The following is a 14,509-nucleotide window of genomic DNA, read 5'->3' as shown; positions in this document are numbered from 1 at the left end:
CTCGCACCCGTTGGGCAAACGGTTCCATGTAAAGGGCGAATAACATCGGCGAAAGAAGGCAGCCTTGCCGCGTGCCTCGGCGGATGTCCAGTGCTTTGGATCCCGTCCCGTTCACCCTAATAGTTGCTCAGGGGGTCGCGTAACAGCTTGCCACCCAGGCTCTGAATCTCTCCCCAAGCCCGAATCTTGACAGTGTCCATCTAGGTGTATCCAGTCCACTCTGTCAAACGCTTTTTCAGCGTCGACTGACAGTAGGGCTGCATCCGAATCTTTGTAGTGGGCTTATCGATCACGTGCAGCAGGCGTTTGGTGTTGTCTGCGCATTGACGTGAGGGTATAAATCCCGCCTGGTCTGGTTCAATGATGCCTGGGAGGCACGGCCCCAGCCTTGCAGCTAAGATTCCGGTAAAAAGCTTCAGATCAATATTCAGAAGCGATATCGGCTGGTATGCCGCACATTTAGAGGTGTCTTTTCCGGGTTTTGGCAGGACGATTATGTCTGCCTCGAGCATCTCTTGTGGGATCGAGCCTGGGCGTCGGAATGAGTTAAAGAGTTTCGTTAACACCGGGGCCAGGAGTTGGCAAAAAGCTTTGTAAAAGCCCGCGAACCCATCTGGGCCTGGCGCCTTGAGTGGTTTAAGGCGCGCAATAGCAGAGACCACCTCCTCCAAGCGAATGGGAGCGTCTAGCGCTTCGGAATTCGCACCATTCAGTGCGGTTACGTTGGCTTCATTTAAATACTCTGTCCCGACCTCCTCCTCCGAGGCCGGATCGGCCTCGTATAGCTTGGCGTAAAATGCCCTGAAAGCCTCGGCTATGCGCTCGTCCTCGCAATGCTCTCTTCCGTCTTCCTCGCGAATGACTTGTACCTTGGTCTTGACCGTTTTCGCTTTGAGTTTGCTGGCCAGCAGGCGACCAGTCCTATCCCCCCCCACATAATAAGTGTGCTTGAGGCGTAGCGTCGCATATTCTACCCTGTCCAAGTCAAGACTTGCAAGTTGCGCTCTAGCAGCCTTCAGTTGACGCCATATCCTAGGGGCCCCCGTCCGACAATGCACTCGCTCTAGCTCTAGTACCTGTGCGGTTAGTTCCTGGCGTCTTTCTTTTCATTACCTGTTATCTGCGGCCGAAATCGCCATCAGTTCCCCCCTGACTACTGCCTTTAGTGACCCCCATACCGCAGTCATGGCTACCTCACCTGTGTCATTTCTGCTAAGGTAGTCCGATATATTCTGGGAGAGTTGCTGCGCGACCCCTTTACGCGTGAGCAGGGACTCCCTGAGACGCCACCAACCCTTGTGTGAGTGGATGCGGGGGACTTGCAGGTGTAGTAGTATTGCGTCGTGATCGGAAAGGGCCGCAGGGGTGACCTCCACGTCTTTTACCATAGGGGCCATATCTGGCGAATTAAGGAAGTGGTCTATCCTGGCATATGTCCGATGTACATGTGAGTAAAAAGTGTACCCCGGAGCTGTGTGATGTATCTCCCTCCATGCATCCCGGAAGTCTCTGCTGGCGAGCCAGCGCTTCCCTTCGGTCGAGAGAGTACCGGAGTCGCCAAATCTGTGCCCCAACCTGTCTAACACATTATCCATCACCAGATTTAGGTCCCCACCCACCAGTGTGTACCGTGCAGCTGCCCCCAGAACCTCCGACAACGCCCTCGTGAGAAATTATTCTTGCTTAGTGTTGGGCGCGTAGATGGATCCCACTGTAAACTCCACATTACCAATGCTAACAGTGTGCGCCAGCAGTCTACCTTTGATTTCTGCCACCTTGTCTCTTACCTGGCCCTTGAAGTGGTTAGCGAACAGAATGGCCACCTCTGCTTTCTTCTCCATAGTGGAGGAGTAGAGTTGCGTCGGGAAGGCCCTGGATCGCATACAATGCCAGTCCTTTGCCAGCAAATGTGTCTCCTGTAGGAGGCAAATTGCCGCGCCGGAGTTCTCCAAGTATGAGAGCACCGCCCGCCTTTTAATTGGGTTGTTGAGGCCCTTAACGTTTAGGGTTAGGACCTGCAAAGTTTCAGACGCCATTTGGGGGACTAGGCCCTACCCCGCTACTACCTTGCCCGTGCCTGATGCGCCCTCAGACTCTTGTGTCAATCGCCACCAACCTCTGAGCGGAGCCCCCTCGGGTCCTCGCCTCTCTTGCCTCCCTGAAACGAACACCCCGGATCCCGCCCCCCCACCTTAGAATTCCCCGAACCCCAACTGGACCCCCCCTCGAGACACCCCCCAGCCCCTACCACCCCCTCTTCCCCGATCCCAACATCCAAACCCCAACTGGCGAACATTGTCCCAGGCCTATACAGCAATAGTTCAGGCCTGCGGTAAAGTGTCAATGGAAGGGAATGTGTGGCAATGGCGGCCTCGAGGCGATTCTCCCCCCCCTCCCCCCCAGTGTGGTGCTGTGAAAGATCACAGGCATAGTCCTGGTCCCTCTATGCGGCTCCTGTGTCCTTAGCGACTTCCTGAATTGCTGCCTCGTGGCCCTGCGCCACCGTTTCTGGGTCTGGTCTATATCCTTTCCTGGCCGCGCGACGTCGCCTCACTTTCTGCCAACCGTCCCTGGGCGTTTGCGACGTCGTGGACTGCGTGGACTGTGGTTCCTTGTCATCGTCTGACTCATCGCCCTCCGGCTGGATACCCAACAGAAAGCAGGTGTTCTTCAGTGACCGCAATTGGTAGAGGGAGCCGTTCCATTTAAATATAAGTCTGAATGGGTGGCCTCAGGAGTAGGGGACCCCCTTGTCCCGCAGGAAGGTAGGGGCCACCCTGAATGCTCGTCGTTTCTCTAGGGTGATTGCGGAGAGATCTTGGAAGAGCTCCACTGTGTGACCCTTGAAGTTGATAGATTGCGCCTTCCTCGCCGCTTGCAAGATGCGTTCTTTGAGAGGGTAGTCCGGTAAAAACGCCAGTATGTCCAGAGGGGGAGCAGGCGCCCTGTGAGGGGGGCCCACCCTGTGGGCCCTGTCGATGCGGATCACAAAGTCCTCATCCTCCTGCAGAATTTCCAGAAACAGCTCCTGTAGGTATAGCGTGACGTTTTCCCCCTCCGCCGTAGACTGCACATTTCGAACCCTAATGTTATTGCGTCTGGAGCGGTTCTCAAGATCTTCGGTGTGCGATTGCAGGTCTGTCTGCTGATCTTGCAGTCTGAGGATTTCCTGTCTCAAAATGTCCACCTCCTCGTCTCTAGCGTGGCCAGAGGTCTCAACTGCCTCCACTCGCTCTTCAACATCCTTACGTAGCTCCTTGTAATTTCCCGCCATGTCTTGCCTGAGGGTTTGGATGTCCTCCTTCCATAAAAGATTTCGTAGCAGGGGCATCCCCCCCTTCGCGGTCTTTCTCCTTGGGCGGCATGGATGTTGTCGGTTTGTCCGGGCTCTTTTCTCCTTTCATTGAGCCTTTGGACAACATGTTGTGTATTGTGCGTGTCCCTCTGCGAGCGGTTGAGGACATCGTCTCCGGCCTCTGCGCACCCTGCACTCCACTACCTCGTGCTCCGTGTACGTCGAGTCGTCGCAGGCCCTCCTGTTGGCACCTCCGTGCAGCGACCGTGGAGTCCGCTCCCGTCGTGGTCCCATGCAGCTCTGCCCAGTGCGCCTGTGAGGGCCTTCCCGAGCCCAGGCCGCCCTTCCGCCGTCCGCGTCGTCTCACTATGCTTGCTTGCTGAAAGGCGACCACACTTTTCGATCCGGCGTCTCCTCTTGCCGGGGGCCCGGCTTTCCGCCCCCCTCTGTGTGGCTCCCCCCCCTCGTGGGAGGGAAGGGTGCGCTTCCCTGGTCGTAGGCAGTGCTTGGGCCTGGCCCTAACTCTTCTCCTTGCCCGGCCCTCACAGTCCTTCGCCGGGGGCCCGGTCACTGCCCCCCGACAGTCGCCTCACAGGCAGTTGGTCAGCCCTTTCTGCACCCCCCAGTGGGCACCCGGCCGGGCCCTCTCAGTGCCGGTGGCGTCGATGCTGTGGGCCTGCCGCCCTAGGCCTCGGACCAACTTCAGGCCTTGGTGCTCCTTCACTGACGCGTGTCAATGTATGGGCGGTGGATGCTCTGTGACCGCCGCAACTGCCGGGGGCCCGAACTCCTGCCCCCCCGAGTGCCTGAGGCCGGCCTCCCCTGTGTCAGGCACCGCGCTTCCTGCGCCAGTGTTGCCCGGCCCCTGCTGCCTCCTCAGGAACGGGCATCCCCCGCGGGCGCTGTGCGTTGTCGTGCAGGCCGAAGCCGGGGCCTCTATTTAGCCCACGCCGGAAGGCTCTTCCGTCACTCGCCTGGGCACGTCGGTACAGCCCTGGCCTTGCGCTCCGCCGCCCTCCACCTCAACTCACACTACGATGCTGCAGGGTCTCCGCCGCCTCCAGTGCTCTGGGCCCCCGCGCTTCGCCGACTGGGCCAAAGCCTGGGGCCTCCAGTTGCGCCTCCTGCGGCCCGGCGTCTCTCCTCACGACAGGGTCACCCCGCAGCTTGCCGTGTGGGGGTCAGCGCTGCTCCAGTCAGCTACTCTCGTGTCCCGGCCGAAGGTCACCCAGTCGGCCCGTCGCTGCCTTCACTTTCGCTGCCAGCACTTCCACGCTCGGCCTCCGGCTACCAGGCCCCCCGGGTCTCCGCCGCGGTGCAGGCCCGCGTCTAGTGCCCAGTCCCGGACACGCCGATTCTGGCTTCTCGCGGCTCCCCAGGTGCCTCCACCAGGTTCCCCACTGGCTGCACCGCCGATGCGATTAGCGAGAGGCAGGGAAGCCCGTGGAAACTTTGGCGTGAGGGGGATCGGACGAGGAGCCTCCGGCAAACACGTCTCCTCAGGCCACCATCTTAGCCACGCCCCCCAAACATTTTTTTAAAGTATCCGAAAGAACTTTTATAAATACACTAGCAGCCCGCCCCAGCGTTGCCTGGGGCAGAAAGGGGCTGGGGGCAGTACACCCGCTCCCGCCCGACCCCCTCCCGCACCGACTCCCTCCCGCCCAGACTCACTCGCGCCCCCCTCCCGCCCAGACTCACTCGCGCCCCCCTCCCACCCAGACTCACTCGCGCCCCCCTCCCGCCCCGACATTTTCATTTACTGCTGCCTCCTTCTTTCCTCCCCCTGCATCACAGTCTCACTTTCACTTTCCTTACCTGTGCCGCCGCTCCTCACTGCACAGCCGCTCGTCACTGCACCTCCCTCCTCCTTGTCGTCATCACGCACGTCGCGTCGCGGCCAGCGCTAGGTCCCGGCCGGCGCTACTTACAGGGGACTACTTTGTTTACAAACGTAATTTTTTAAATTTACTTTTAAATTTTTTTTTTATATAGCCTATGTCCATCTACACACCCTGACATTTTCATAGATGTATCGGGTGTGTAGATTGGTGCTGTGGTTCCCGAGTTTACCTGGCCAAAAGGTGCAAGTTCTCTGTTTATAATAGTAGTATAGATTAGGTAGTGCTTCGCCTCACTAAGGCCCCCCCCGCCTAAAAGGATTAAGGATAACAGAGGGCCGTCCCGCCCAGATCATCTATGCGACCCTTGCCTGATGCGTCATACACACATACAGGGGATAGACCTCATTACCCTCCCCTTCGTCTTCTACTTTCTTCCTTTTCTGCCTTTATTTATTGTTCATTCGAATGTTCCCCATCCGCCGGTGGATGTAGGTGGCAGCTACTGTAATGCTTGTCTTTTCAAAATCAATTAAAGGATTTAAACCATAAATACATTAGGTCCCCTTGCTGTGATGTCAGCATGAAACGCCACAGTGTCTGCCACTGACTGATGTATCCAATAAGAAGTGCCCCCAACTAGGCCTTTATTTCTTCTGAGATCAAATTTGTTCCGGAGAGAACAGAGGCGGGTTTCTCCCAAATGCCAGCTACGGGATTATTAAGAGCCTCATCAAAATGTGAAACGTAGGTCTTATTTTTCCATGTGAAATATCAAGCATCTTCCCTAGAGAAAGCTCTCTTCAGAGGAACCCTGTAAGAAGTGTAACGTGTTGGAGCAGTTTGAACATTGTCGCTGACTACACTGTGTTGAGAAAAGTCTAGTCTTCATATAGAAGTAAGTGACTGCAAATGAATATGACCAATACTAATACTGAATTCATTCTGCAGTAAACTAATCATCTCAGGAAGGAAGAGATTGCCTTACAAGTTCCTATTTGCTTTAATTTCAGTAATTCCAGTGTATCAACTAAAACACATATTTCTTATAGCTTTAACCATTTGACTCGAAAAGGAATCTATATGGAAAAACAATGATCCATTAGGTCATCTGAGCTTGGCAGACAATTGCAGACAAATACCTAGAAGATGACATGCCATAAACTTCGCTTTTATTCATGTACTTGCATCCTGAAGGTTTTGAATTGCTTCACCTTACAAATATCATTCAGGTTCCGAATAAGGCTGCCAAGTCCAAGTAAAATGTATACCCCAAATACCAATGTCAAAGCATTTCTGAGAATGAAATGAACTGTTCTCAGACCTCACAGTTCCTGCTATTGACTTCCTCTTCAGAGTCCAAGATAAGTACATGGTGTCTGAGCAGAGAACAGCAGAACTACGAGAGGGATCTAGTGAACCATTCAATTCTCGCATGTCACCATATGAACTCCCTGACGTCAGCTCCATTGTCCTCGATATAACCTTCTGCTCAGAAGTAACACCTTCTGATGAACTGTACACCAGCTCAAAAGGAATTAGCCTATGGGGCAGTCAAAAGTCCCCTGAAATTGAAGTCAGACAGGCTGAAGTATAGTACAGGCTGAAGAGACTGAGAAAAAATGTGTTGTCGAAAAAGCTCAAGAGAAACTGCTTCACTGTCTCAGGAGCAGGCCTCATCTCTAACTCAAAAGTCTGCATTATGGGCACCAGAACACACTTTAAAGAACAGGAAAAAGAAGCTGTGGATGTATCAGAACCACAGAGCACTCTATAATTTACTTGCTCATAATCTGCCTGTCAATGGGGTGTAACAGAGCTGTGTATTAACTCTAGATCGGAGTTATGGTACATGTACACTGTGAGCCAGAAATACTTTTGCTTATCTTGATTGAGACATAATTACTAGGATCTCATGATTAAGTGACTAAAATATGACAGATATCAAAATACGTGGAATGATTCAATTGAGGTACACAGAGGCCAGAATCAAAGATCAAATATTTCAACAGGTACGATGCCTCAGACACCACAAATCACACTGAATTTTCGAACACAGATGTCCCTTTTATTAACTCTGTGGTTTCGTACTAAATACTTATTTTTTCTTAAAAAAACTTTTCAAAATTTAAGTGTCCCTTTACCAAGTACATACAGATCTCATCGCAATTTTAGAATGAGCATTACAATTGTACACAACACATATATACAATACATCAATTTCATGGACAACAAAAGACATTATTAAAACATTATTGAAACATTAAAACACAGAAAAAACGGTTTTAGGTTTGATTTTCCCATACATCATATGGTATCTTGATTTGCTTCAAACCTTACTGTGAATTACTACACTCTTATCGGGGAATCGCCTATAATTCATATGTTTGCTCCAAATCACTTAGTGTCCTACTTGTTTCGTGCCAGAACTAAGGCATACTTTGTTCTAGACACTCTCTAAGTTTTAAGGTCCTGATAGGGGTCAGTGACTATTGTACAACTTGTCAGTGTGAGTCTGACCAATCCAGCTCTACTAGCTGAATCAAACAGCGTGCCTCTGTGTCTTCTTTACCTCTGAACCGCTAAATGATGGTAAGGCCTTCGACCTTATAGATGTGGGACCATCACTTGTACAAAGGTCTTCATCAGGGCGGTAGTGGAACTGGGGTAGGACATCGTTAAATCAACTTCTGTTGCAGAATGTAATTGCCAAAGATTTTCTGCCAGTGTTACTTGTGAGTATCACAGCAAATCATCTGTTTTTTCTCTTCTATGGTGTTTATGGACTTAGCAGATACTCATGAAGCTGTTCCGTACGGTTTGTTCTCCGGCTTCAAAGACTGGAGAAATCTCATTCCAAGTATTTCAACTTTCAAGTTTTTAGACCATCCGTCAGTGCCTCGGCTCTTTGAATGGGATGATGATTTCTCCGAGTTTTTGGTGTGTGACGTCTTTACGGAACGCTGAGTTTCAATAATGTCTTTTGTTGTCCATTAAATGTATGTATTGTATATATGTGTTGTGTACAATTGTGATGCTCATTCTAAAATTGCAATGAGATCTTTATGTACTTGGTGAAGGTACACTTACATTTTGAAAAGTTTTTTGAAGAAAAATGAAGTATTTTGTACGAAACCTCAAAGGTAATGAAAGGGACATCCGTGTTAGAAAATTCAGTGTGATTTATGGTGTCAGAGGCATCGTACCTGTTGAATTATTTGAAATATTATAGATGGCACTACTGGCACCACGGCTGAGTTCTCTCCCACATTAGAGTCCATACTCAAATCCTGCTCTCGATGTGGCTTAGTGAAAGGCATCTTTGTCAGGCCAGTTTACCTTGGTATACAGAAAGGGAGCCCTATACTTCATTCTTTTCTCCAAATAGTGCCTGCCTGTGTGGAAAACAGTTGCTGTAATACTATAACAACTTTTCGTGTTATTTTGGTAAAGGTCCGCTGCCAAAATAACACAAAAATAATTCTGGATCCTCAAGTGAGGAAACAAGCCCACTCCTCAGACCCCCAGGCCTTTAGTGGACAGACTGGCCTGAGCCATCATATATTTTTCTCTCTCTCTCTCTCTGAAGGAACCTAGATGACAAGAGAATACGAGGAGCTGCGAGAGAATGAGCTGAAAACCGGCAGAATGCAGAAGGACATGAAACCCACCAGTCTCAGAGTCAGTCTCAATGAAATCCAGGATAGAAGGTGAAACATCGCAATCATAGACCGAGTATCTTGGACTCGCCATTCTGGAGAATAGGCCCGAAACTGCACTGTATCCAGAAGAGTTTTTATGAAAGAAAGCATCTGAGAGGGAGTCAGGTGTAATTTTGGTAAGTATATAGTAAACCTCAGAGAATGCAGGAGATCCCCTGTAGTCTGGCAGTGGGAGAAGGCTGCCTGGGGTAAACCTTCACCAGCCAGTTGTTGAGGTAGGGGAATACTGGAACGGAACATCTGCTGCAATCACTGCCATCACCTTGGTAAACACTTGCGGGGCGCTGGTAAGACCAAAGAGGAGCACAGAGAACTCCTAATGCTCATAGCCCACTGTGAACTGCAGGTAACACCTGTGGGCAAGCAGGGCGGGGATATGGAAGTAGGCATCCTGCAAGTCCAACACTATCATCCAGTCTCCAGGGACGTAGGCAGACAGAACCTGAGCCACAGTGAGCATTTTGAATGTTTCCTTTTACAGGGAGTAATTGAGGACGCAAGTCCTTTTTAGGTCTCGCTCTGGCGAAAGCGCGCGGAAAGCGCGCGCAAATCGCGCTCTCGCCGCAAGACTATAGTCGTCGGCTCAGCCGACAACGAGTGGAGACAAGAGATGGCCACGCGCAGCATTGAGACAGCATGGCAGAGTCAGATTACAACGTGCGTCTTGGGATTTGGTCGCGCGTGTGAGCTTCTACCGTAGACAGCTTACGACGCGCGCCTTGTAAGTTTCGGTTTGTTTTCACTTGTGCGTGTGCGGTGAGTCACCCCCGGGGGAGGAGGAGGCCGGTAGAGAGGAGGAAGGAGTGGCGGAGATCCCCTCCTCGGAGACCCGGTGTGAAGAGGAGCAGGGCAGCGGTGATTTGGGGCCGAGCGTCGGCGCCCGCGGAGGAACCACGACTAGCAGCAACGGAGGCGGCGGAAGCGCTGGAGGAAGGGGTAATGATTGTTATTCCTGTGAGTGGTTGTGTAGGCAGGGCCCAGTGCACTTCTTTGCCCATGGAACAATAATGCTGTTAAGACGGCTCTAACTGCATATGAGGTTTATCTGTGGGACCGGTGCTGTATCGTGATGATCTGCATCGGCTCAGCACTGAGCCAACTCCTGTGCGTTTTGCAACTGAGGCGTCTAAAGTTCAAACACAAGGCTCAGAACTTCTCAAAGTTAACACATGAACTAGAGACGTCGGAAACAAAGACAGGCAATCTACGCTTACTGTTTCTGACTGGTTATGCCTAAAGTTCATTAACATGAAGAAATTCAGAGGCATTTGTGAACTTCAGTAACCTCACGCGCAAAAAACAAACAAACGAAAAAAAAAACACAGGTGCTCGGGTTTGCGCTGAGCCAGCAACTGATGGTGATATGGCCTCTGGAGTCATATCATGAATGTGCTTTTGTTATAAAAACATGTTTAATTTTTTAAGAAGCAGGTCTTTATCCTATTTAACATTTTAGAAACTCATTTAGGTACGAGAATATTTCACAATGACTTGCTTTTGAAAATGTCAGCGCTGCATTTTTGGGATAAAGGAATGCCAGGAATGGCTAAATCTTGGCGGGACGACGACTCTTCTTTTACTGATCTCAGTACACTAATATGCCAGGGGTAGTGGATGTGAAAACACAAATCCTTTGCTCCACCAATGACCTGACTGCCATAGTTCCGCCTTGATGAGCAATATTTTGGTATTAAATATAGCAAATGGGACTCTCGAAGCCCCATGCACATTCCGTTACTTCTAACGTTAGTAGCCATGGGCCAGTCAGAGGTAGTAGCTGCTAACGGCGATTACCCATAGTCCTCTTTGCGCTGTGTCTGGCCCTCGGACTATTTTAAACCTGCATGGCCTTTTGATCTTGCGTTATTTCGCTTACACTGTTTTATATCCAAGCACACAGATGAGAACCACTGTAGCTAGCCTCGTAAAAAAGTCATTTTACACAATGCGTTCATAAGAATAAGTTCCTATGTCAATGAACCGCTCACGACAACATTTAAGTGTATTTATATTGTGCACTCTGACCCAAGATATTAGTGTGATTTAAATGCTCGAGAAGCGTAGAGATTAGAAGCAGAATGCACAAATAGGAGGATGAGGTAAAATAGCAGATTTGGATCATGCTTCTTGAAATAAGGTGGTGATAAGAAAGTTTTTTACATATTTTTTTTAAGAGAGGAGGCAGAGTGCCACTCTAGGAAAAAGCCTCACTTTACAGTTTTCACTTTATTCATTCATTTTTGGATTATTCAGTACAATAGAATATTTACTTCTGATCATTCTCAGCCCATGTGTACAAGAAAGGTTTTTGATAAATATAATTGCAGCATCTATAACAACCAAGGAAAATGGAATTTGATGGGGGACAGAGATGAGTTGGGTTGGCCTCAGCAGAGTCTGTTTCCTCATTCAAGATGTGAAATCAGGGACAGAGCTACTGTGCCAAAGTCTGCAGGAGGAATCGGGGAATTAATTATTTACCATGGGACTATAATTAGTAGAGTCCCACTTTGTACAAGTTCAAGACAAGTTTCCGCAGTGTCATGCTGGGATTTGGGGTTAATCATAAGAATCTGACATCAGTACAGTAGTAGGGACAGAGTGGATCGATGTGGTGCTTATTGAACTAGTTAACACGCATTTTTTTATCAGAGGTTATCTGGTGAAAATTGGGGGGCCATTTTCTGGAAACGACCTGAATAAAATCAATGTTGAAATAAAAAGAAAGAGGATTTCCGTAAACCAATATCTTCCACAGATGAGTTGGGTATTATCTGCATGCTGATAAATTAGAATTCATTGCTACAGTACAATACCTCCTGTGATTCAATTTCAGTGTCAGGAATCATCAGAGACTCAGAAGCAAGACTGTCTTGCCATAAGTTGCTGTACAGAAAGAACAGCATATTTGGATGATCGGCCCCGGGCCGGGCTGAGACGGCAAACGAGCCCTGGAAAGTAGGTCCAACCGGGCTGGGGGGTGAACACTGCTGCTGCGTGCACTTTTATTACAAGGGGCAAAACTGTCCCCAGCACACACAACCACACACACACAACCAGACCAAAACACAACCACACACAACCACACCCACACACAACCACGCCCACACACACAACCACACACCCACACCCACACACCCAACCACATAACCACACACACAAACACACACACACTAACACACAACCACACACACACAACCACACCGACAGTGCACACTTTCACCAGGCACAGACACCACCAGCCGTCAGTGCACGCTTTCACCGGGTGCAAACACCACCAGCCATCAGTGCACTCTTCCACCAGGCACACACCACCAGACGTCAGTGCCCGCTTTCACCTGGCACACACACAACACCAGCCGTCAGTGCCAGTTTTCACCAAGCACACACACCACCAGCCGTCTGTGCACACTTTCACCAGGCACACACCACCAGCCATCAGTGCATGCTTCCACCAGGCACACACACCACCAGCCGGCAGTGCACACTTCCACCAGGCACACACACCACCAGCCATCAGTGCACAATTTCTACAGGCACACACACCACCAGCCAACAGTGCACACATCAATTCTTAATGCGTCCACAATTAACTATTGTAGCAATTGCAGTATGGCACACTTTACTTCTAAACACATATGTAAGCAAACAACCTAGGCAATTACCATTGCTTGTCTATTCAATAATTAAGTGGGTAAGCAGCAGATTCCGAAGGGGGAGGCCACAGTCTTTATTAGCGATACATCAGCAAAAATTGACAGTTAAAAACAAAACAAGCAAAAGACTTAAAAATTCAAAGAACAAACAATACATACAAATAATTTATTAGATACAATAAAACAACTAAAAAAGATTAAAAATAAGTGTGGTACAAAGGTGAAAGTATCGACGCGCGTTTCGGCGAACCAGCGCCTTCTTCAGGAAAACCACCTAGTAACAAATTCCGAAAATGCACCAAATCTAAAATTCTTCTTACTTCAATTTATTGCATATATGTTTCTGATGATATGGTGTATTCACTATTCCGATTCTAATTCCTAATTGTTGGACTCATACCCCTCAAAGCTCAGGCAGACTCCCTTCTCACATGACATGCTGTTAGAAATTTGAGATATGGTGGCCCTGGAGGGGAAGAGTGCCTCAGGTGTTGCTTCCTGATTGGCTGAAGTTTTGTTCTTATTAAAACAATGTGAATTAGTTAGCAATATCACTAGTTTAAGCTATGTTATGCAATGTATTTCTACGTAATACTCTTAATAATAACCCTGGGATTCCATCCTCAATGACAGGGAAGATTCAAGCATGTGAATTTATGAAAGAATCAAAGCGGTAGAAAAAGGGAAATGAAGGGGTCTGGTGAGGTGGTGTCACTGATATCCTTGGAAATGGTAATGGTCAGCAGTGGGATTTGTGACACCCTGGGACATAAGTACCTCAAAACCCACAAACACTATGACTGCATAAACAAAGATTTCTGGGAGTCACAAAATACATCTTGGATATTTTATAGAAATAACCCATATCCAATAGAAAGGTAGTTATACCAACCATATGGGCAATTAGATATTTATATGGGTGTCATATGTTGCTTTTCATGCTCATTTAACATCCGCCTTCATATGGACAGGAATGATAAATAAAATGGAAAATGTTGCACCTAGCCTTCAAAATATGGCCTGAATTGATATTTAGACTTGAGAAAAAGAAATCTTCACATGCAATATGCAATACTGACAAAAGTGGCGATCTAAGCAACTGGTATGTTGCAGTATTGCAAACAAGACTTACTTGTTCCAGCTCGTGGGGAATGTGAGACATCGGGGATAGGTGAGTGAAGGGATGTGTTTGCTGGTGACATCCCTGTGATCCGAGCAGCTGGTGATGGACCAGACACCTGTGGTGACCCTGGCCAATTCCCAACACGTTGATTTGGGGACATCATTGTGTATGGCGAATTTGGGTCTAGCGTACCTGCAAGTTGTGAAACATGTTAAAGAAAACCTCAAATTACATTATCAAAAAGTAGAAAAGAATTCTGAAAGTCTTTAGCCATTTAGCAATATACAGTGGTGCCATTCTGTGACCTTTTTAATGCTCGTGGTCAAAGCTATATTAATTCACATACTATATTTTATGTTTTTGCAAGTCAAATAAAAAGAAATTATGTAAAAGGTTACTAATCTGACAAAGGCATGTATTTCTCCTCTAACTAAGCACTTTAAGCAGAAAACATGGCATATGAATGGACAACATATAACATATCGAAACAATTGACAATAATATATTTCGAACACATTCTTATCCATATTCAGCTTCCTTGTTCAACAGTTTATTTTGCAACAATTAGATACATGTCTGTTGGAAATCTTGTGGGCAAAGATCACTTGTGGAACCTGCAAACAATGAAAATGTAACAACCAAAAATACAAATGAATAACTATTGGTGACCTGACCATCTCTACCATAATGAATACAGAGGGCCCGCATTTTTGCTTTCATCAAGTAATTAAACATAATTCCTCATTTGACAGTACATTTGTAATTACTATATTTAGTCCTCCCACAAATCACCCCACCTTCCACACAGTTGAAGTTACATAAATGCTTGTTTCTTCAATAAGAATACGTTATTAGATTCAGTAATATTTGTA

The 14,509-nt window shown here is 48.2% G+C and overlaps 1 protein-coding gene across 3 annotated transcripts in view; it reads right to left on the bottom strand.

The window, feature by feature from the left end:
* MED14 (mediator complex subunit 14) overlaps nt 1–14,509 on the bottom strand; it is a 1,095,522-nt gene that overhangs the window by 131,446 nt on the left and 949,567 nt on the right. For all 3 annotated transcript variants that reach the window (XM_086934128.1, XM_086934129.1, XM_086934130.1), the window contains one exon: nt 13,647–13,829. In XM_086934128.1, the coding sequence (XP_086790254.1) occupies nt 13,647–13,829 (183 nt within the window). The remainder of the gene's footprint in view (nt 1–13,646; nt 13,830–14,509) is intronic.

Source organism: Lissotriton vulgaris, chromosome 8, assembly GCF_964263255.1.
Source record: "Lissotriton vulgaris chromosome 8, aLisVul1.2, whole genome shotgun sequence".
Lineage (NCBI taxonomy): Eukaryota > Metazoa > Chordata > Amphibia > Caudata > Salamandridae > Lissotriton > Lissotriton vulgaris.
The sequence above is the reverse complement of the archived record's forward strand: the minus strand, read 5'-3'. Positions and strand labels throughout refer to the sequence as shown.